The sequence below is a fragment of the Danio rerio genome, chromosome 18 (assembly GCF_049306965.1).
Source record: "Danio rerio strain Tuebingen ecotype United States chromosome 18, GRCz12tu, whole genome shotgun sequence".
Classification (NCBI taxonomy): Eukaryota; Metazoa; Chordata; class Actinopteri; order Cypriniformes; family Danionidae; genus Danio; species Danio rerio.
In genome coordinates, this window is record NC_133193.1 from 16,232,550 (window position 1) to 16,256,411 (window position 23,862).

A 23,862-nucleotide genomic window follows, 5' to 3' on the forward strand; every position below is an offset into this window, starting at 1 on the left:
GAAGACCCGGTAGTGTAAATGTTTTTTTTTTCCTTTGGTTGTGTTTGTGTGTCTATTCTATGTTATTTATTTGTATTTTTATCTTATTGATTTGATTATTATTTGTGCTCTGTTCTATAAATGTAGATGAAAGTTGTTACTTGTGTAATAACGCATTTAAAAAAAAAAAAAAAACATTCCTTGAATATTTACTTCCAAAATGACATGCTTGGCTTTTGGTTTGTTTAAGCTAAAAATAAAAAATGGTCGCACCATTTAGCTATATATTTGTTTATTAATTTGTATAGTTTTTAAGAAAAAATATGCCAACAAATGTTGTTCAGTGCAAAGTATACATACATACAGTTGAAGTTAGAACTATTAGCCCCAAAAATATAAAAACTGTATAATAATAATATTGATAGCAGCCAAAAATATAATAATTGTCATTTTAAATCTAAATTTTATTTTTAAACAATTTATTTGACACTTTTTACATTAAATTTTATCCATTAATCAGCATTTTTTTAAGTAAAATAATACAACTTATTTTCATCACCTATGTTATAATTAATTAGAGGTCAAAGTGAATGTTTTACATAAACTAAAGAGAACAGAATATTACCTCACCATATTTCTACATTTGTTTTTAATTTAATTTGAATTTCTTTTTGAAACATTGATTGCACACTTTTAAGAAAGATGAAAGAAATTAAAGAGAGAAATGTGATGTTTTAATTCTTTTATTATTTATAAGATTTTAAGATACATTTTAAGTTAAACTTGAGCATTGGCTATTTGGCTTTTAGAAAATAAAGAATAAAAAGGACCAGGAAAAAGATAGATGATCAAAAACTGCATGAAGTTAACAGGAAGACAGATTCAACTTCAGGAAGACAGCAGCATTTTGAGACAAATTAGGAGAGCTAGTTTACATAGGTCAATGGATCAGTAGAATATATATATATATATATATATATATATATATATATATATATATATATATATATATATATATATATATATATAATTTTTTTTAATACACTATTTTAAACCAATTAATTAGTCAACACTTTCATTTGTTTTCACCCGCATCACACATGTATGAAGTTAAATGCAGGTAGGCCTACTGTTACTAAACCAACAGGAAAACTCAAAAAGTACCAAGTCACTGACAAATTTCCCATAATATATTTTTAAAAATCATGGTGAGTTTTGAATAACTCCAAATAATCATCCCAACCAGCCATCTACATTAAAAGAGTCATGCAGATACATCCAAATTAGTCATTTCCTTCACATGCAAAGCTTCAGTCACACACATCTTTATTCAAACCCCACTTTAAATCCTGTTCAGCATCTAAACATTTAAAAGGAAGGCAGCTTTTTGGCATCAGCATTACTCGCCACATAAGCATTATGTGCTTTGATTGTGCCTGTGACCTACACGCCACATCTAAAATTGATTTTCAGTCACTCTTTACTGAGACAACACTGTAAAAAGCTACATAGGGAAAAACAAAGATGTGAAGCAGCAGTTCCAAAAGTGTAAGGCTTTAAGCACACAAACTACAGAAACACACACACCCACAGAGCTTCCTTCAGTCCATATAATGCAGGACTCCCAAAATTGCAGCCCATGCTATTGATGGCTTTTCTATACAAGAATTGTCAAGTCAATTTCTCTCAGTGTAATGGCTCTCTAGAGTTTAAACAGGCCAGTTTCAACTCATTTTATTGGTCATTTATTTTTATTTACTCAACCTCAGGTTATTAATAATGTAGGCGACACTTGTTCTTCCACAGGAGATAGATAAATAGAATGGTGGATGGCTAGGTGGCTAGGTAGGTAGATAGGCAGGCAGGCAGAAAGACGGATAGAACGATAGATAAATCAATGAAACAGTTTATAGAAAAATAGATGATAGAACAATAGATAGACAGAACAAACGACAAAACGATAGAACGATGGATAGATATAACGAGATAGAATCATAGATAAAATTGATAGACTGATAGAACAATAGAACAGATACAATGATAGAAAAATAGAATGATATATAGAACAAACAGATAGAATGAACGAAGATAGATAGAACATAGATAGATAAAATGATAGAAGGATGGATAGAAGGATGGATATAATGATAGATAAAATGATAGATAGAATGACAGATAGAAAATAGATAGTTTGACAGATGGATAGATAGAACAAACAGAACAAATGAACATAAATGGATGGATGAATGGACAGAATGATGGATTGATGGATAAATAGAACGAACAGAACAAACGAACGAAGATAGAACATAAAACGATAGATAGATAGATAGATAGATAGATAGATAGATAGATAGATAGATAAATAAACTGATAGAATAGAACATAGATAGAATGATAGATAAATAGATGAATAAATAGAAACAACATAGAATGAACGAACAAATATAGATAGAACATAGATAGAACCATAGAGATAAAATGATAGAAAGATAGATAGATGGATGGATGGATATAATGATAGATAGAACATAGATAGATAGAATGACAGATGGATAGATTGAACGATAGAACAAACAGAACAAATGAACATGGATGGATGAATTGATAGAATGAGATGGATGGATAAAGAGAACGAACATAGAACAAACGAATGAAGATAGATAGAACAAAAAATGATATAGATAGATAGATAGATAGATAGATAGAACAATATATAGATAGACTGATAGAACAATAGAACATAAATAGATAGAATGATAGATAGATGGATAAATAGAGTGATAGATAAAATGAACAGATAGAATGAACGAACAAAGATAGATAGAACATAGATAGAACCATATAGATAAAATGATACGAACGAACATAGACAGACAGATAGATAGATAGATAATTACATTGATTGTACGAAAAAAACACAAAACCGTTAGCACCCGTGGCTCCTGATGAAACATTGAGGGGTCAAGAAGTTAATAATAATTTATAACATCACGACCTTGTTTTAACCTAAAATTGGAAAAAATGGCCTGAAAATGAGTAAATTAACAGCAAGCTTTCATTTTTGGGTGAACTGTTTCTTTAATTAAGATTGTTTAACTCTGAGCCAGTAGCAAAGCACAGTCCTTAAAACAAACTGGGGGGAAAAGCGAATAGTTTCTTTTAAAAACAAATTGAATTAAACAGAATCTAATTTCACAACAAAATATTATATCAACACTAATTTCTATAACTGCCTTAATTCACTGTGTAAATTGCAGAAGCAAAAAATGGTTTGCAGTTATGAAATGCTGCGAGTGAAACGGAGAACTTCAGATTAAACATTTATTATGATCAGACATAGACAGATAGAGTGAAACAGCAGTCTCTGTTTACTTTAGCCCTTTCCAGGTCATGTGGAAGGAGGCACTTGATAGCAAGCAAGGGGCAAAGTTTACATGTTGGACTTATCAGGGAATCAGAAAGACCAAAAAAATAAATAAATTTGAATGTGTGTGATTTGAAGCTCTTCAACACTGTGTGATTGTTTCAGTTTTACTCGTTTTAAGCCAAAAATAATTTAGTTGTAGTCAATTTCCCAATGTCCCAAAGATTTATCATCAAGTAATACTTCTGATAAAAACATATTTATGTTTCACTACACACATGTAAATCTCATTTGTACCACAATTCAGGTTTTTAAAATAAGTACCAAGGTACGGTTTTCTTACAGGATGAATCAAATTGAGTTATTTATTCAGCTTGATGTTGTTCCAATACTAAACCTTTTTCTTTTAGAAGAAATATTACAAAATAAAAGTTTTACATAATGTCTGTCAATAGAAATATGGTTTGATGAAAAACAAATCTAAACTTAATAAATTAATAAAGTAAAAACTACTGACCATCTCTGTGTGTAAGACTGCACAATCATGATTCTAATAAACCCATATTATTAAAATATTAAATGCAATGCCCCAAAAAGATATCTTGGTAGTTCCTTCACTGAGCTAAATGCCTCTGGATGTTAGATTAAAGTGAGAATGATAGCCGACAAATAAATGCCATTTCTTGTGTGCTTTTTCTGAGCTAATCACTGCTGATAGTCTAATGAACATGCTCTCTTGCACAAAGATAGTGATTAAGGTCTGAATTTGCATTAAATAATATCTAAATTTCGGTTTTCACTAAAACCCTATATTATACCCCTGAAAACCTGGATGGTATAAGACAAGATTCAGATGGCACGATTCTTTATACTCCTGTATTAAAAAAAAAAAAAGAAAAAAAAAGTGAATTAAAGGATAGTTAACTCATTTTTGTTAAAGTAACTAACTGCTTCTACAGTGCATGAACAATCACAAAGATACTTTGAAGAATGTTGGAAACTGGTAGTGAGTGACCCATAGTAGCTATCAGTAAATATTGAGTTAAAGTAAAACTTTTGTGTGAAATGTCACTTTAAGGCAAGTCACTATTCAATGTCATAATACACTGTAAAAAGCAATTAGTTGACTTAAAAAAAAGTATTAACATGTTGTCTTAATTACATAGTAAATCAACTATGTGCATACTTATAAAAACTACTTAAGTTACAACAGGTTAACTCACTTCTTTAAAGTTAGGTAACTAATCACTTCTACAGTGTATGACATTGGACAATCACAAAAAAAGATACTTTGAGGAATGTTGGAAACTGGTAGTTAGGAAGCCATAGTATTTTACTATTTCCTACTATGGATGTCAATTGCTATCAGTAAATGAAAAAGTTAAAGTAAAATTTTGGGGTGAACTGTCCCTTTAAGACACTATTCAATCCCATAATACACAGTAAAAAGCAATTAGTTTGCTAAACAACTTGTTGCCTTATTTATGTAATGAATTAACTGTGCAAAAATTGAGTTAACTCAACAGTTCTAATTTTTGGACAGGTTAACGGGTTAAAGTTAAAAAAACTAAATGCTTCTACAGTGCACAGACAATCATAAAAAAGATACTTTGAAGAATGTTGGAAACTGGTAGTGAGTGAGCCTTAGTATTTTTATTTTCTACAATGGATGTCAACTGCAATAAGTAAATGTTGAGTGAAAGTATTTTGGGCGAATTGTCCCTTTAAGTCACTATTGAATGCCATAATAAACTGTAAAAAGCAATTAGTAGACTTTATTTATAAAAGTGTCAACTTGTTGCCTTAATTATGTAATGAGCTAACTATGTGCATACTTACAAATGTTAAGCTGAGTGAACTTAATTTTTATAAGTTACGACAGGTTAAAACTCACTTCTTTTAAAGTTAACTAACTAAACACTTCTACAGTGTATGGACAATCACAAAAAAGATACTTTGAAGAATGTTGGAAACTCTTAGTTAGGGAGCCATCGTATTTTTATTTACTACTTCGGATGTGTCAACTTGTTGCTTTAAAATTACGTAGTAAATTAACTGTGCATAATTATAAAAATGTAGTTAAATTTAATAGTTCCAAGTTACAATGGGTTAGCTCACTTTTAAGGTAGAGTAACTAATCACTTCTACAGTGTATGGACAATAACAAAAAAAATACTTTGAAAAATGTTGGAAACTGATAGTTAGTTTTTTTTACTATTTCCTACTATGGATGTCAATTGCTATCAGTAAATGTTGAGTGAAAGTATTTTGGGTGAACTTTCCCTTTAAGTCACTATTCAATGCCATAATACACTGTAAAAAGCAATTAGCTGACTTGATTTTAATTAGTAAGACTTGAATTAACTGTGCATAATAATTCAAATTAAATCAACTCAATTTAAGTTTCAAGTTAAAATGGGTTAACTCACTTTTTAGGTTAAGTAACAAATAGCTTTAACAGTGTATGGACAATCAGAAAAAAAGATACTTTGAGGAATGTTGGAAACTGGTAGCGAGCAAGCCATGGTATATTTATTTTCTACTATGGATGTCAATTGTTCAGTAAATGTTGAGTATTTTGGGTGAAATTTCCCTATTAAAACACTATTTAATGCCATAAAACACTGTTAAAAGAAATTAGTTGACTTTGCTAGTGAACTAACTTTGCGCAAACTTAACTCAACAGTTCCACATTTAACAATGGGTTAACTCACTTTTTTTGAAAGTTAAGTAACTAATCACTTCTACAGTGTATGGACAATCATGAACAGGACATTTTCTCCATTTGTTGTACAAAAAAAGAAAGTAATACAGCATTAGAACAACAGCAGGTTAACTGTTTTAATGCCAATTCACACTGAACCAACAAACCAGATTACAGTACATCAATTCCCAGACAATTCAGGAGCATCTGAATATGTTTAAGCAACAAAAATGTGTGCTAACACACACAAACACCAATCAATCAAAACAAAATAATGTGTGTTTGTCAGAGTCTTGTGGCACAGTGTGAATTGGCGGTTTGAATTGATTTTGAATTGATCTTTTCTTAATATTCATTCTGAATGCACTACAGATTAAGGTTGGAGTTGGTCTTCAGAGTAAAAATATCGACTCACAAGGAGTAACAATGCTGGACTGCTGAACTCTGCACTCAGTCGTTCAGCCAACCAGATGAATAAATCACAGCATGATCAATCAAGGTGGATGATGACATGGGAATCTTGCAGCAACTGAATTCCTAATGGGTCGAAAAGGGAAATGAAAGCACGCTCCACTTCTTTGGCAGTACAGCTCTGAGTCTACAGAGCTGATGGACAGAGGTTGAGTAGGCGAAAGAGAGAGACTTCCATCCACACGGTTTCATTTCCTGTAGGATGGAGATGCTTTTTGCTCTAAAATCTTCCTCTTCACCCAACCAGCATCCTGTAGAGTTAAGGCTATTGGTGGTTACTGCTGAAAGTCTGTACAGATTAAAGAAGGGTCAAACGGAAGGTGTTCGTATATTCTGAAGCAATGATTGCACAGTTGGTAAGGAAAGTAACGCTCTGCCCACACCCTTGCTGGCCCGGTAGCAGGCATAACCTAGAAGCCCCCACATGGCCCCTTTTAACACGGTGCGTACCACCCTGCCGAGACGAGACGGTGGAGCCACGCTAATAGAAAAGGAAACAGATTTTTGTTGTTGTTATGACAGATCTGGTATTACATTGCACCAAAGTACCATACCGATACGCACCTCATGATTTCATGGATGTTGAGCTCTTTATCCCAGTTCCTCTCGATGCCAGACACATGACCCATGCCAACCACCCCAACCACCACAGCAGGCACTTCTGAGAAACAAAGTACGAACAAAAGGTTTCATGTATCAGGTAACAGAACGCTTAAGGAAGCTCTGGCAGTGTTATCCTAGTATTGTTTATACTCTATGATAGTGATACTGAGTAACTGCGTTGGCTGATAAAACAATAAGCATCACCCAACTGTTTAAAAAAAAAAACAAATCCAGATTTAAAGGCTAATTATATTCTGGCAATCAAATGAATAATAATTAAATGAATACATAAAATATCATGAACATGGACCAAATGCTAAAAAGATTAACACAACTAATCAGATTATGCAGATGTGTTTGTGGTGAGTAAATGCAAACAGATGTTGTTGTTGTTTTTAATTCAGTTGTTAGTATGAACTAGGCCTGTCACAATAATCAATATATGGACTTATTGCACAACACATGGACGTGACCTCAATCATTTTTGGTGATGTCATATATATCGTCGATAGGTAAAATCACATTCCAGCAACATTTTAGCTGATTGTGCAAGCTTTCTATTTCTATTGAAGGAATCATTAAAACACGACAGGGCTTCAGGGCTCAACAAAAAGAACTGCCCGGTGGCCTGGGGCCAGAGAACGAGACGGTTGGGACAGTAGACAGGATCGTTACCGGCCCAACTGGGCTATTGCTGCCTTGACACTAAAGTTTAATTTGGTTGTGAATGTTTGTCAATTGCCTGCAAATACAGTCTTGGCGTGCTTTCACACCTAGACATTTGTTTCGTAATTGGTCTCGTTTGCCCAGTTAGCATGGTTGGTTTTCCATATGTGAATCCTGCAATCACGCTCTGATCCGTTCCAAAACATTTGGTCTGAGATCGGCTGAATGAGGTAGTCTCGGCTTGACTGAAACAAACTCTGGAGGAGATCGTATTGAGAAAGCAATACGATCCAACCAACTAACGAACCAGGCTATATGACAGTGTATTTTGGTTGTGTAATAGCCACATATACGGCTGTATGAAGAGAGAATTATGAGCAGGGTGGGATGCTATTTCTACCGGTAAATGTGCATGTCATTTCGAATGCAGAAGTGAAAGCATGCTGAAATATTGCTGTTTATCCATTAGGAAAACTGACCGAAATTACTGCTAATTTTTTAAAATTCATTCATTCATTTTCTTTTCGGCTAAGTCGCTTTATTAATCAAGGGTCACCACAGCCGAATGAACCGCCAACTTATCAAGCACATATTTTACACAAAGGATGCCCTTCCAGCTGCAACCCATCTCTGGGAAACATCATTCACACTCATACGCTACGGACAATTTAGCCTAACAAATTCACAGAAACGCCAACTGACCCAGCAACATTCTTGCTGTGAGTCGACAGCACTACCTACTGCGCCCCTGCGACACCATTTTTCCATATTTTAATCTTACAATATTTTATATTAGGCCTGTTGTTTTGTTCATTTCTGCACTGACACCGAGAAAAAGATCAACATTGATCTGCTTCATGATCTGACTGCAGTCTTGGTTACTCTGTTATTTATCTCTATAATTAAAGCATATAATGTATAACTCTATCCAAAGTTTTTTTTTTATTTTTTATTTTAAAGATAAATTTAATAGATAGATTTTAAAAAAAAAACTTGCAAATTAAAATGGGGCTATGTATGAGAAAGTCTTACCTCTCTGATTTACATTTGGCAACGATGCCTGTGGGTGTCAAAATTTAAAGCGCACGTTTTCGTTTAAAAGAAAATTAAATGTATTATTTTTTGATTTCTTAATTTTATTTATTTATTTATTTATTATTTCAAATTTAGTTACATCACTATTATATATATTTTTTTAATTTTCAGTAGTATTAAAAAAAGTTTTGGTGAAATAAGTATGTATACAGTTATGTCTGGCTTTTAATATAATAGCCTTTTTTTTTTTTTTTGTGGGGCCTGTGAAAATTTTGGCAGGGCAAGTAAGAATCAGAACCACTTGCCCAATCAGGCCAGTAGATAAAATCCTTAGCAATGAACACTGAAATTACTACAGTATATTTTGATGTGGGTGCCTGACAATAGATCTGGTAGCAGATATTGCAGTCACTGTTACTTTTTTACCTTACACTTTTTTGTTAACATTTATTATTATTTATTTAGGATATACGTTTTCACATTCAGATTTCAATTCTTAACTATTAAACCATTTAATGACTATAGTTAAATCAAATATTCTTAAGAATAAAATATGTAAATTATTCTCCTCAGCTTATATGGCTGAACCAATGTAAAAAATATATATATATAACTAAATATAAAAAACACTGATGAATCTACAAGAGAATTCATTCCTGTACATTAAAAAAAGATGAGAGAAAGAAAGTGTCATTTCAAATGAGGATTGGCTAAATATATGTAAATTAAAACAGGCTACTTCCCATTCTTCGTCTTGAAGAGAATTTTTCAGGAGAAATATTATTCGTTTTTTCCTTACTTCAAAACAGAAAATTCCATTTCATGGGAATTCAAATTGTTGGAGGCATTGCAGATCACAGGACGCTAACCATTTTCACATTTTTGAGGATGTCCTAATGTTTGAAGTTTTTGAAAAGGGATACATAACATTTTAGAAAATATCTTAAATACTTCAATTGATTTTGGGGTATTTTGGGATATTTGGGTGTGCTGTCAATGGATTTCTTGGAAAGAAAAAAAACAAATATATGTATAGAGTCAACCTTGCTTCACGTAAAAAAACACTGCTAGATGCTGGTATAAACATATTCCACCACAAATTGAAGATTTGATTGATGTTTTAAAAAAACATATTCATTAGAAAGAAAATTACATACAGTGTGCATAACCTAAAACATACATTTGTTGACTTGTGGTTTAAATGGATTGAGTACGTTTTTCCTATTCAACCTAGTTTTTTTTCTATAGAATTTTAAGATTTAGGTCACACTTTACAATAAGGTTCATTAGTTAATGTTAATTAATGCATTTACTAACATGAACGATACATCTACGACTGTATTTGTTCATGTTAGTTAACGTTAGTTAATGAAAATACAGTAGTTCATTGTTAGTTCATGTTAACTCACGGTGCATTAACTAATGTTAACAAGCATGGACTTGGATGTTAATAATGCATTAGTAAATGCTCAATTATGATTAATAAATGCTGTACAAGTGTTGTTCATGATAAGTTCATGTTAGTAAATGCATTAACTAATGAACCTTATTGTAAAGTGTTACCAAGATTTATTTTTACCGTTAATATTTTTTTCACCCCCCTCCCCCGTTTTCTTTCCTTTGTATATAGTTTTGATAAGGATGATGTAAAATAAGGCAAAGGGATATGTTGTTCTTTCGCTGTCATAAAGAAATGTGTGTTTCCTCTTTGTTCCCTGAATAGGAAATTTAAACTGGAAAAGCTGGAAAAGTGAGATGTCAACTGATGTTGCGAATTGAATCTCTCTGCAATAAAAACTAAAATAAAAAATGAAAGAAGAATAAAATAAGACGTGTTTTTTTGGAAGTGTACTTGCATTGTAATGATATTATATTGTCATTCTGGCATTTAATGAGTGGCATAAAACGGTCTTAAAATGACATTAATATTGTTTATTGCAATATACTTTAGTGCAATATCTCGTACAACAAAAAATAGATATCATGACAGGCCTAATATGAACACTACTTAAACTCCATCTTACAAGCATTAAATAACAATGTTTCTCGACCTTAAATACTCAATAAATGTGTATAGTTTAAGTATTTATAGTATATGTAAAGTTAGATTACAGCTCCGGTATGTTAGTTATGTAGAAGTTTAAAAAAGCTCAGTCTCGTTTTTTTGTTCATATTCATGATTGTTTATTTATACAGCACCCTGGTTTAGCAAGACAAGACATTTTGTTACACTGTATGTCCTCCACATGTAGCGGAAAGACAAACAAGCTCAACTTGACGTGACGTGACTTGAATGAATAATTTCCACAATCTGAATTGAATTTGTTACGTTAAATGGACAATTCACCCAAAAATAAAATGAAAACATTTCACAGTTAATTTTTTTACTCCGTTCCTTTAAAATCAGCTTATTGAAACAGAAGATGTGTCTCATTTTAGGGGTTGCATCCTCCAAAGGATCTATTCGAAGTGCGTTACATTACTGTGGCGCAACAAATGCAGTCTCATTTCAAAGATATTCAAAGGCTTCTTCAAATGCAGCCTCAAAATGCATTCTTCATTTCCCAGGTAACGAAGGATACAACCGGTGGATCCTTCGTAGCCTCGAACATCTCAAGGTTCATTGCGTGCTGATAACAGCAGAATGTTTTTAAAAGAAAAGTCCGGTTTAAATGTATAGATTAGGTTTATTTTGCTTGGATATCGAAACAAGTTAAAAAAACAAAAAGAGTATGACATGTCTTACGAAAAAGTGATTTTATAGACAGTTTATATTTTTATGTGTACATGTATGGCTCAAAGGAAATATATTTCCAGCTGCTATAAACCTAGTTTTGCCTTCATCGCTTAATACAAGTTTTTAGTTTTTTTTGTTTTATTATCACTTATTAACAGCAACTATTATGGTTGCTAGGTGTCAAGATCTGTCCTCTGTAGGCTAGATCATCTCATTTCAAAATGCTTTCTTCGGCCTGTGTGAACTTCAAAGGACTAACCTTTGAAGTCTGCATCCTTCGGAGGATGCAGCCTCTGAAATAAGACACAGCTAGAGAGAATACGGTTTTAATTTGCAGTTCTTCAAATTATGTAATATTTTCAAAGAAGGTATAAAACAAATAATTGGCTCTGGTATTTTCTAATTATTCTTTAAACTTTAGGCTTTTCATATACACTTTATATTTCATTAAAAATTTATTTTAATGAACTTTAAGCTTTGACTCATGCTGTTCCAAAAGTGTGACTTCCATTATTTAAAGTAAAAAAAAAAAAAAAAAAAGATATGATAGTAAGTAAATTTTGTGTTCCATTTTTTTTACTATACAATGGAAGTGAGTTGGAAGTGTAACAAAACTATTTGGTTACCAAAGTGCTTCAAAATATTTACCGTTATGTTCCACAGATACAGAAGTCTTACAGCTCTAGAATGACATGACGGTGAGTAAATCATTTTGGGTGGACCATCCATTTAACAATAAGAGTGCTGGTAGTGCACCTTAAAACTCAAGACTTTTTCCCCAATCACTGATTACAGCACTGGACGAGACATGAGCATGAGCAGAGGATGCAGTACTCACTCTCAGCAGTAGGAGGCGCCTCTACACAGCGCGCTGCCTGTCGAAGTGTGTGTGTGAGGTAGATGTCTCGTTCTGCAACAATAGTGCGGTGGAGGGCTGGAAACTCGCCGATCATCTCTGACATGGTCTGCTCCAGAAGATCCTTTTGTTTGCATTTCTCAACGTCCTCCTTACTGATAGAAAAAAAAATTATATAATGTATATAAAAATTCATGTAAATTACACAATAACATGCCAAGGTAAAACAAAGACTAGATTTAGGAGCATTATTTTAATGACAATTAACTGATGATTTAAAATCAAGGTTTAACTAAACATCAAAATGTATTTTATTCTCAGTATTGCAATGCAAAATGAAAATCAACCTTGTCATTAGTGTAAAGTTGTGGTAAAAAAAGAAGCTGTCTTTCAGTGGAGTGAATTCAGTCAACCAAATGAAATAAAATAAATATTCAAATGGAATCTCACACCACATTTGTGACCAAGTTTACATATTTGCTGGCATAATTTCACAGAGTTAAATGTGAAGGCACAAGGAATCATTGATTTTTTTTATCTTAAAGGAACTGTTCACCCAAAAACTAAAGTCCCCTCAATTTTCTCCACACAAAGAATTTATTTCTTCTGTTAAACTCAAAACAAGACATTTTGAATAATGTTTTGAAGAAAGAAAAAAAAACAGCCACTGACATCCATAGCAGAAACAAAAAATACTATGCAAGTCAATTGCTAATTTTTTTTAATATTCTTCAATATTTATTGACAGAAAAAAATAAACTCAAACAGGTTTGAAACGAGAGGTGGATGAGTAAATGATGACAGAATATTCATTTTTTGGGTAAACTATCCCTTTCTGAAATGTTTGTAGATTTTTACATAAAAAAGCAATACTAAGGCTGAATAACAAGGCAAGGTAAAACAAAGCCTAGATTTAGGAACATTTTAATGCCAATTAACTGATGATTTAAAATGAAGGCTTAACTAAACATCAAAATGTATTTTATTCTCATTACTGCAATGCAAAATGAAAATCAACCTTGTTATTAGTCTAAAGTTGTGGCTATTATACTACAGTCCACTCGGTTAAAACGACTATTATCATACTAACATGACGAATATTATAAGCCCTACTCAATAGACATTACTAGAGATTATAAAATACAGTTGAACTCATAATTATTAGCCCTCCTATTCATTTTTTTTCAAAGGCAGTTAAAGTCAGAATTATTGGCCCCGCTTTGACTTTTTTTCTTTTTTTAAATATTTTTCAAATGATGTTTACAGATCGAAGAAATTTTCAGAGTATGTCTGACAATATTTTTTCAACTGGAGAAAGTCTTCAGATTTATTTCGGTTAGAATAAAAGCAGATTTTAATATTTTAAAGGCCATTTTAAGGTCAAAATTATCAGCCCCTTTCAGCTACTTTTTTTTTTCCAAAAGTCTACAGAACAAACCATCATTATACAATAACTTGCCTAATTACCCTAACCTGCCTAGTTAATCAACCAAGGCAAGCCATTAAATGTCACTGTAAGCTGTATAGAAGTGTCTTTAAAAATATCTAGTAAAATATTATTTACTGTCATCATGGCAAATATAAAAGAAATCAGTTATTAGTAATGAGTTATTAAGACTATTATGTTTAGAAATGTGTTGAAAAAATCTTTCCGTAAACAGAAAAGAAAAATGGAATACACAGGAAGGCTAATAATTCTGACTTTTGTAATAATTCTATATTTTGTTTTGCCATACCATCAAACTAAAATTTTTAATCACTTTAAGGTCACAAGAATCCATTAAGATTTGTTTTGTACACGTGCATATTGGCAGTTTTGCAAGTTGTGTGTCATTTTTAAGATGCCACATGAAGTTTTTCAATTTTACATCAAAAAGTAAACGCTGTGCACGTAAAGACAAAGTGCTGTTGACTTGTACCTGATGGGGTCAGAGAGGAAGCACAGGCCCCAGGCCAGACGAGCCTTCTGCCACAAACTGAGAGCAGCTATTGCACGCTTAAAGGTTACTGGAATGGGCCGATCCCCAAGGTGAAATTTACAGAAGGGCACTTTTCCTGCCTGAAATCAGTTAAAACCACAAGGAAATCCTTTATGTTATTTATGCAGATCAGTCTTCGCTGTGACACATACATCGGTGTCCATCGGGTTTCATATTTCAGGTTTCGTGACTGCATGCATTTATTGTTCTTTGATAATTGGTGACATCTGCTAAAAGCCAGGAATGAGTGCATGAGTTACAGTGCATGTCAGGACCATGAGGAGCGTGTACGTCTGCAAAAGCATGCATGTACATATACTGACCTCCTTAAAGGCTTCTCTAAACTCTCCTCCGGGGGCCATGCCCAGCTGTTCTGTAATGTGAGCCGAGACTTTAAGCAGCAGTATCTGCATGAGGCCAGACATCACTCCGTTCTGACATGAGAAATGAGAAAAAAGGTGAAAAGAAAAAAGTGACCGCGTCAGTGTTTAATGAATTACTTACAAAATACATTATTAACATCGTAATTAAATTTCTTTTGCAAATTACTTTGTTAGAATAGTAATTATATTTTTATACAAGTAATTTAATGACTCAATGTTACTTAAAAATTGCTATAAATCTCAACACAGAAAACTGAACTCTTAATTCTTTAAATGTTGGTCAAACAGGGCCCTATAACTTTATTAAAAATAGAAAATAATTAATTCACTGATGTTTCGTTATAAACTTTAGTTTTTCTTGCAAGAGATGCTAGTTATTTTCGAATTCTAACAATTTAAAAAAAAAATTTGTTCGCAAAAAAGTGATTTGATTTTTCATTTTCTAGAGAAATTTGCCTTTTACATTAAAATTGAAATGTAACCGTTTTTCATTTTTTCTTTTTATTCATTTTTCATAGTTGAGATGCAGTAGTGTTTTATGCGAATTTTGGCATTTACATATTGTTTTTCCCAAATGCAACATCACAATACTCATCTCTCAAATTATTGATTATGAATTTTAATTGATATTTTTTTTAATAAAATGAATTGTTTCGATTAGTCAAATAATCAATAAATTATTTGATAGACTAATCAATATAAAAATAAATGTTAAATGACAGCCTTATGTTAAATCCATGAAAACATCTAATGTTTCAAAGTTTCATTGTTTCTTAAGTATTTGCAGTTGTCGGACAAATGTAACATTCGTTGTTATATGCAAAATTACATTACATACATTCAAAATCAAGTTATCATGCAAAATAACACAATCATCTTGATACAAAACTGCTGAATTTACAGCATTTAAAGGTCTCATGAAAATAAAATAAAGTTTTTTTTAGATGTTAGTATTGGTATTGTTAGTTTTAAAGATATCTATAAGCTAGTGTGCTCTAAAATAGTGACAAATTTTGCATTCAGATGACATAATACTGGTATAAACATAACATAACATAACTTCCACCTAAATCGATCAATGATTTTATTCACGTCACCTCATACTAAAGTTTCTCATCAAATCATAACCAATCAAATGCTCTCTAGTATCTGACACACCCCGCCCCCTTCAAAACATTTCAGATTTGCTTTTTATTTGATGTGTGTTCAACATCTCTCACTGGCAGAGATGTAATGAAACAAAACACTACTGGCTGTTTTTGAAAGAGGGGGAGGGGTTACACTATGTCCCACCCTCTCTTCATGTTTCGAATGAGATTATGTCAATGATGTTTGTACTTTATCCCAAATGTTTGAAAAAATGTTCAAATCTAGAGAAATAAACAATTTTAACTAGTGACATGGTCTGCGTAATTTGTCATTATCCTAATGACATCATACACCCTCAATTTCTAGTTGGGTTTTATGGAAAACACCAAGGATGCTTTATTATATTGTGTTTTATTAGACTACACAAAGCAGCATTATAATACATCCCTTAAATATATTTACTATGATAAAACAGCAATGCTTTGTTTCCCATGTGATCATGACTGAAAGAACCAGCAGTGGTGGACTGTGGCCTAAAAAAGCTCTGCTGCTTTTGTGCAGAGTCACGCTCATCTCTTATCAGCAATTGCTTCAGCGGTCTAGTTTTGCTTCGACAATTAACAGCCTTACTTTGCATCAAACTACCAAGATAATAAGTTTAGAATACTTTAGCTCATCCATGAACATGAATTCTGCAGGAGTCCCATAATATGTAATGAGGACAATGACTCGCATCATTCCAGTCACGACCAACAAAATATGCACCTTCTAGCAGTTCAGATTAAGAAACTATAATTAAATAATTTCATTTAAATAATCCTTTACTATTTGAGAGTGATCAGAAATTTTATTACACTTTGAAAGTAATTACAAGTAACACTACATGTCGATAAAAGCATCCAGATGAAAGTGTTTGACAATATAATACTATGTCAGCACAGTCTTCCGTCTCATGGCTGACCTGTTTAATGGCCTGCTGGACCTTCTCCAAGTTAATGTCTTTAGCCTCTTTTAGCAGCGTTTTCTCATCCATTTTAAGCATGGATACTCTGTACTGGCACAGCTCCACCACTACTACATCAGGCTGGACTGCTCGGATCGTCTGAAGCAAAAAAAGCATTCATTCAAAACAACATTTGATCAATCAGCTGCTACAGACCATTTTAATGTGGTGATGTCATGAACATTTCCTGCTTGTTATCAAACTATTTCATAAATGTAACAAAAGGCAATTCAATCATAACTTCATATTAAGAGTTATCGTAACATTATTTATTAATATGTGTCCCTTTTTGGATTCTCGGAAGCTATAGAAATGAAAAATGTGAAACAGGAAATACGTTGGGACCATTGTTTTTGTATAAATCCCTCAAAATGGTCTATATGAACAAAAAGGTGTTCAACTATTAAATGCTGGTTGTTAGTGCATACAAATATCTTTGGAGAAAGCCAGTGCTTACAGTGGCAACATCCTTCTTACTGCTGTCACTGAAGTGGGCAGTGCCAACCAGGTACACAACACTACCCTCAGGTGTGGTGAGACGCGTCACAGTTTCTGGCAGATCAGGCTCCTTCTGCCGTCGCTGGGTCCGAACCTGCCACAACACTTCCACCGCCTCAGAGTCTGCTAAACAGACAAAGATCACAAATACAATACAATTACAAACAGCTTAATTAGAATACATTTGAAGTCAGAATGATTAGCCCCCTGAATGATTAGGCCCCTGTTTATTTTTTCCCCAATTTCTGTTTAATGAAGAAAAAAATGTTTTTCAGCACATTTCTAAACATAATAGTTTTAATAACTCATTTCTAATAACTGATTTATTAAATTTTTGCCATGATGACAGTAAATTTTACTAGATATTTTTGAAGACACTTTTATACAGCTTAAAGTGACATAGACTAGGTTAATTAGGTTAACTAGGCAGGTTAGGGTAATTGGGCAAGTTATTGTATAAAAATGGTTTGTTCTGTAGACTATCAAAAAAAAAGTAGACTATCAAAAAAAATAGCTTAAAGGGGCTAATAATTTTGACCTTAAATTAGTTTTTGAAAAAATTAAAAACCTTCTTTTTTTCTAGCCAAAATAAAACAAAAAAAGTGATGTGAATATTTTACATACTGTGAAAATTTCTGTTAAATATAATTAGGGAAATATTTATTTAAAAAAATAAATAAATAAAAATCAGGGGGGAGGGGGGCTAATAATTCTGACTTCAACTGTGTGTGTGTGTATATATATTAACATATTTGTAAACATAACAGTTTTAAAAACTAAAACTTCTAATAACTGACTTCTTTTTTTCTTTGCCATGATGACAGTACATAATATTTAGCTAGAAATATTTCAAGACACTAGCATTGAAAGACACTATAAGGGTAATTAGAAGGAATGCTCTGATTGATTGGTCAGAGATCAGTATTGGCCGATAATCACATTTATGACTCGATCGATACTCTCTGATTTGGCTGATCTCATGAACTGATAGCAAGTGTTTGTGTTAGTTGGAGATGAGCAAAATATTTGAATGGTCTTGCATTAAGGCCTTTTTACATACAATAACTAAAAGTTCTGTGTTTTTGACAGTATTGCAAAAAAAGTATTTGCATTCACTAAAACCTGGCTAAAATAGATAGATAATAGATACATATAAAAAAAAAAACTTTAAAATGATATTTTTTAACATGAATATTTAATAATATAATTTACTTCTTACAATAAACAGTAGTGTAGAGACCTATCTACTTTTAGTAAGAAACTAATAGATTTATAGGTGTGCATTTTGACTTATGCATCAAATATGTTCTCTAAACTTTTTCTTGATTGAGACATGTTGAATTCTTCTTTCATCATTTGCAATGTTTCCAAATTGCATTGTTAGTCTCATAATTACTTATAAATACATATAATATACTTAATTATAATAGTTAGACATGTTTAAGGGATTAAATGCAGCATCCTTAATTTATTATTAAGTAAGGAGAGATCTACACTTAAGTATTATACTAAGAGGGAAAATGTGCTTTATGCATTCTAAAGATTAAAGCATCAAAATTAGTACTCTGTATCAGCCGTACACCATGACAAGAATTTGTTACTCGGTATCGGCTGAAAAAATCTTGATTGGAGCATCCCTAGAAATTAGACAAGTCATTGTATAACAATGGTTTGTTCTGTAGATAAAAAAAAAAAAAAAAAAAAATATATATATATATATATATATATATATATATATATATATATATATATATATATATATATATATATATATATATATATATTGCCAAAGAGGGCTAATATTGTAGACCTTAAAATTATTTTTTAAATAAATCTTGCTTTTATTCAAGGCAAAGCACAACAAATTAAACTTTTTCCAAGAAGAAAAATAATTATAGGAAATACTGTGAAATATTCCTTGGGTAATTAATCTTCATTTCAAATTATATATGTGTGTGTGTGTGTGTGTGTGTGTGTGTGTGTGTGTGTGTGTGTGTGTGTGTGTAATGTTTCAACTTACTACAAAATAAAATGTAATAATATAGGTGAACATTTTCCATCATCATTCAATACAACAGATGTAAATGAAGATTTAAATTAACAATTAAATACTATTTCGCTGTGCATTGTGTATTTTAATATGCCAAAAAATGTTTCTTGTTTTAAATATGCCTTTTTTTATTAATTAATTTTACATCTAAATAAATATGTTGGTGTCTTCTTAAAGTCATGGTACATTTTTATGAAATTTTTTTTTTTGATCAAATCAATATGTATTAAAATAGAAATAGTAAAATTGAAACCCGAAAAGTTTACAAAACTCTTAAATATTTTCTACCATACAAGCTCATGATGAAAAATTAAAAGTAAAACATGTACACAAAACGTCAGTGGAAAGATTAGTCATGTCATTTGTGGTGGTGTGACATTTGGAAATATCCTCACAGATCAAATCAGCTCAATTGGTAACTTAACTACATTAAGCATGGTACAGGAGATTATATAGTTTAAGTCTGTTCTTTGTTTGTTTGTTTGTTTGTTTGTTTGTACATTATTATTATTATTATTATATGAAGTACATTATTAAGTATATTATTATATTTTCATGTATAAATAGCTAATAATGTATTAAATACTTAATGATGTACTTAATACAATAACAATATATAAACAAACAACTGAACACAGAATACACTTAAATACTGGAAAAAAAAACAATATTCAAAAATTATAAATTGTTAACTAACAATAAATAACTTAAATTAGTAATAATATTACCATGAATTAACAAATTATTAATTATTTTTATAATATTATTTCTTTATACATAAACACAATTAGTTACTATAAAATTGACATGAACAGTGATGATGTACAATTATTCTGAAAACTACACAACACCATTTCAAAAGAAAAATCTCAAAGAAACCAAGTACTCTGATGAACTTTAAATCAGCAATTACTCACAGAGTCCGAGAGGAAATGGAGGTTGTGTGTCATCTTCTGCTGGGCCAACTGAGTCATCCTACAAACAAAAACAATTTTTAATAACCTACAAATCTCTTCAAATCTTGCCATGTACACAAAACCAGTGTGTACAAGCTTGGCATTCATTTGGACACTCAAATGGAGCAGTTTTGTTTTCAAGGTTAAGTGAATGATATATCATATTTTGAAGTGCGAGTAAAACAAATAGCTCAAGTACGCTGTGCATTTTTTTCTCATGTGGGAAATGCCCAGCTAAATAAACAAAAACATTGTCCAGTACTCTTAGTACCCACAAGCAGGCAATAAAGAGGCTATACGTACGTTAAAAAGAAAAACTTTATGCTTTTAGGTGGACAATAACTTTTATAGTATTTTTTCTGCTCTGGATGTCAATTGCTATCAGTTACCGACATCCGTTAATATATTTTCTTATGTGTTCAAAGATAAGTTTGTACCAAGTGGAGGGTGTCTAAAACTTCACAGAATATTCATTTTTGAATAATAATTAAAGTAAATAAAACAACAAAGAAACAGAATCCCTTTCATGAAACATTATCTGTTTTACATAGTTACAATGCTCTTTAGATTAAATATTAGTGGACCAGAGTTTAACAATATTATAAGATCAGTTCACAAATTTCCAACCATACCATGCAGGCCAAACAAAGCATCAAGATCCCTCTGTCTTTCTTACCTCAGAGTTGTTGTCCTGTTCCATTGTCCGCTGTTCACTAAAACCTTAACCTGAAATAAAATATTACATCAGATGCATAAAAACACACATATGACTCCACAAAATGGAATTGAACACCTCTGCGACTGTTGACTGTGTACTGGCTTGTTTTGAAAATATGGAACACAGTTAGGAAAACCAGACACAGTCCAATTAAAGGATTTCAAACTTTTCTGACTGGTGTACTTGGGTAGGTTCAGTTAAGTGAGTCATCAGACTTCATAATCAGCCTGCCATCTTGCTTTGTCCAACTAGTCCACGTACACTTTTCAAACTACTGTATTTCCAAAACATCAGGGTCATTTGGAGTTGTGCTGAGGATTTGGATGTGATGGTCATTTGCTTGAAGTTGCTGAACAAAGCGGGTTTTATGTTGGCCGAGAAGCAGATCTAATCCTACAAAAGTAAGACATTAAAAGCTGGCAACCTACTGTCATCAGACCACCTGGTTGGCACATCAAACTCTTTTCTTTTTAAGCTTCCGAAATGATTTCATAAACATTTATTTTGAAAAAGACACATTTAAAATGATAGTATTTCAAAGTTAAACTGTAAACCAACTGACACTACTGACAAGAAGGTGAAACTAAACCGCAAATCTGATGGGACTGGCTGCAATCTCAGACATCACTCCGAAAAGCAACGAATATAAAACATAACTCTTACATTTGACTTGATAGAGAGCTTGTCCACTCTTTCCACGGAAAGTAACGGGTCCGACTGGACTGTCAGTTGTAGAAATTGATGATTCCTGACCAGGTAGCTAGGCTACAGGCTAACGTTGAATGCGCACACATCCACGCAGCTGTTAGCTGATGCTATGCTAATATTAGCTAAGCCCCTTCAAAAGTTTACTGGACTGCCCGAGAATAAGTTATGTAGTTCACTCACTGTTGCGATTATAATATTACATTTTAACATTAGAGACATGTAAATATTATTAAATCAACCCCCCTGTCTGTGGTTTGTATGCTAGCTTCGGCAAAACTGAAATGATTAAAGTTAGAGCTAGTCATCTGCTTGTGGTATGAAGTAAAGATGTAGCGCCGCCCATTGCAGCGGTTGCTGGGTAATGTAGTCCATAGACACTTTTTCTTTTGTTTGGTACAAGCTCTAATAAATTTTTATATATTAATTATGAAGAAATATAGGGTTATATGCCGAAATATGGCCCCAGTGATCTTTATTTTGCAGCAAAATCTTCTCTAATTTTTTTAAGTGCACCATTGTATAGATGTATCACTGTCATGTCTGAAGCATCATTTTGTTGTGTTAATAGTAAATGAAGATCAATTTAATGTGGTCATTGTGTGTCGTAATTTCTATATGTATCATCAGGGATAGGTAGTATTTATGGTTCATTTATTTCAAATATGTATTTCAAATACAAAATATAATAGAAATAGTCAAATGAAATAGTATTTTGGAATTTGAATTTGATAGGGTTGATGAAAATAGCTTAATATTTTGTACTAAAATACTTTAGTGTCTTGTATTTTTGTAGTTTGAAAATACTGTAAAATATTTTGTAAGGCTGCATGATGAAATCATTAAGATTCTGCCTTTGATTGGTGCTTTCTCAGTTATTTGAATATGCTTGAGATCAGACCAGAAAAACCTGCTGAAAAACAGCATATGCTGGTAAGGTATGTTTTAATTCTGTTATGCTGGTCTTGCTGTACTCAATGATGGCCCTGCTAATCAGGACCAGCAAGACCATCATTGAGACCAGCACTGAAACCAGCAAGACCAGCATCAAGACCAACAAAATGAGCATTGAAACCAGCAAGACCAGCATTAAAACCAGCATATGCTGTTTTTTTTTTTGTTTTTCAGATTAACATTAAAGAAGGTGGTCAGTGCTTGGAGTATGCAAGGAAACTATGCATAACATCACGGCGATACCAATACCTCACTAGCTGTTTAAACATCATGTAGTTAATAAGGAAAGATGTCTGCCTGAAGATGTCAAAGTGGGACAATATTTAATAATATAGCAATTTAGTCCACAGACTAGTCAAAAACACAGGACTCAGGTAATATCTTATAAAGAAAGAAGAAAAAAATCATTTAACAATAAAACACTTAATAAAACACCTTTTTAAAATATAAGAATTGTAGGACGTTGAATAATCATTATAGGCTACGTGAATATATCAATTTTACTGGCCACACAATGGGTGGGTGGAAACATAACAGATATAGTACTATTTTCTAACACATTATCTGCATTGAACAGGGCTTTCTGTATGAAATTTGTACAAAAATATACTAAATGAATAAAAAAGAAACAAGTTAAAAAAAATGTATAGATACTCATGTACAGTAGGTGAACGAGGTGGCAGAGGGTCTGCTAAAACTTGCTCAGAGAAAAGCTGTTGCTATCAAATATTGTTTACTTCACACCTAACAGTGAAGGGACTGATCAAATAGGTTTTCAAAGAAGCATGCTTGTAAAAATATTTTGTATTATTTTTTAAAATACAAATCTACAGTATTTTATTTTGATACATTAGTGGCTGCTGTATTTTGTAGTTTGTTTAGATACACCTAAAAACAGGGTATTTGGTATGATATTTTAAAATACATTTAATGTATTTTTGCCAGACACTGTGTATCATAATTTTGACCTTTAGTCATAATTATGATTTTTTAAGACAGATTTTTTCTTACCTGGTGAAAATTCTCCAATAAACCAGAACATATGAAATGATAGAAAAATCTTTTTTTTTTTTTTTTGTTGATGCCAACAAGGTGTACCTTTTACAGTC

The 23,862-nt window shown here is 32.1% G+C and overlaps 1 protein-coding gene across 2 annotated transcripts; it reads right to left on the reverse strand.

Moving 5' to 3' along the window:
• Positions 1-3,289: 3,289 nt before the first annotated feature.
• On the reverse strand, positions 3,290-22,089 carry trabd (TraB domain containing). 2 transcript variants are annotated; one of them, XM_005169919.6, is made up of 10 exons: positions 21,758-22,089; positions 21,053-21,102; positions 20,338-20,395; positions 17,330-17,493; positions 16,831-16,971; positions 14,721-14,831; positions 14,338-14,477; positions 12,401-12,573; positions 7,086-7,182; positions 3,290-7,002 (listed from the first exon to the last, which is right to left on the reverse strand). In XM_005169919.6, exons 2-10 carry the CDS (start codon positions 21,074-21,076, stop codon positions 6,831-6,833), a joined length of 1,080 nt encoding a protein of 359 aa, XP_005169976.1. In that variant the 5' UTR covers positions 21,077-21,102; positions 21,758-22,089; the 3' UTR covers positions 3,290-6,830.
• Positions 22,090-23,862: the final 1,773 nt, after the last annotated feature.

Bases quoted from the DNA above. Each gene is read 5' to 3' on its own strand.
- trabd (XM_005169919.6), bottom strand. From the start codon at position 21,076: ATGGAACAGGACAACAACTCTGAG. The intron at 14,478-14,720 runs GTCAGTATATGT...AACTGATTTCAG, and splicing joins TTAGAGAAGCCTTTAAGGAG to GCAGGAAAAGTGCCCTTCTG. The intron at 7,003-7,085 runs GTGCGTATCGGT...CTTTTCTATTAG, and splicing joins AACATCCATGAAATCATGAG to CGTGGCTCCACCGTCTCGTC.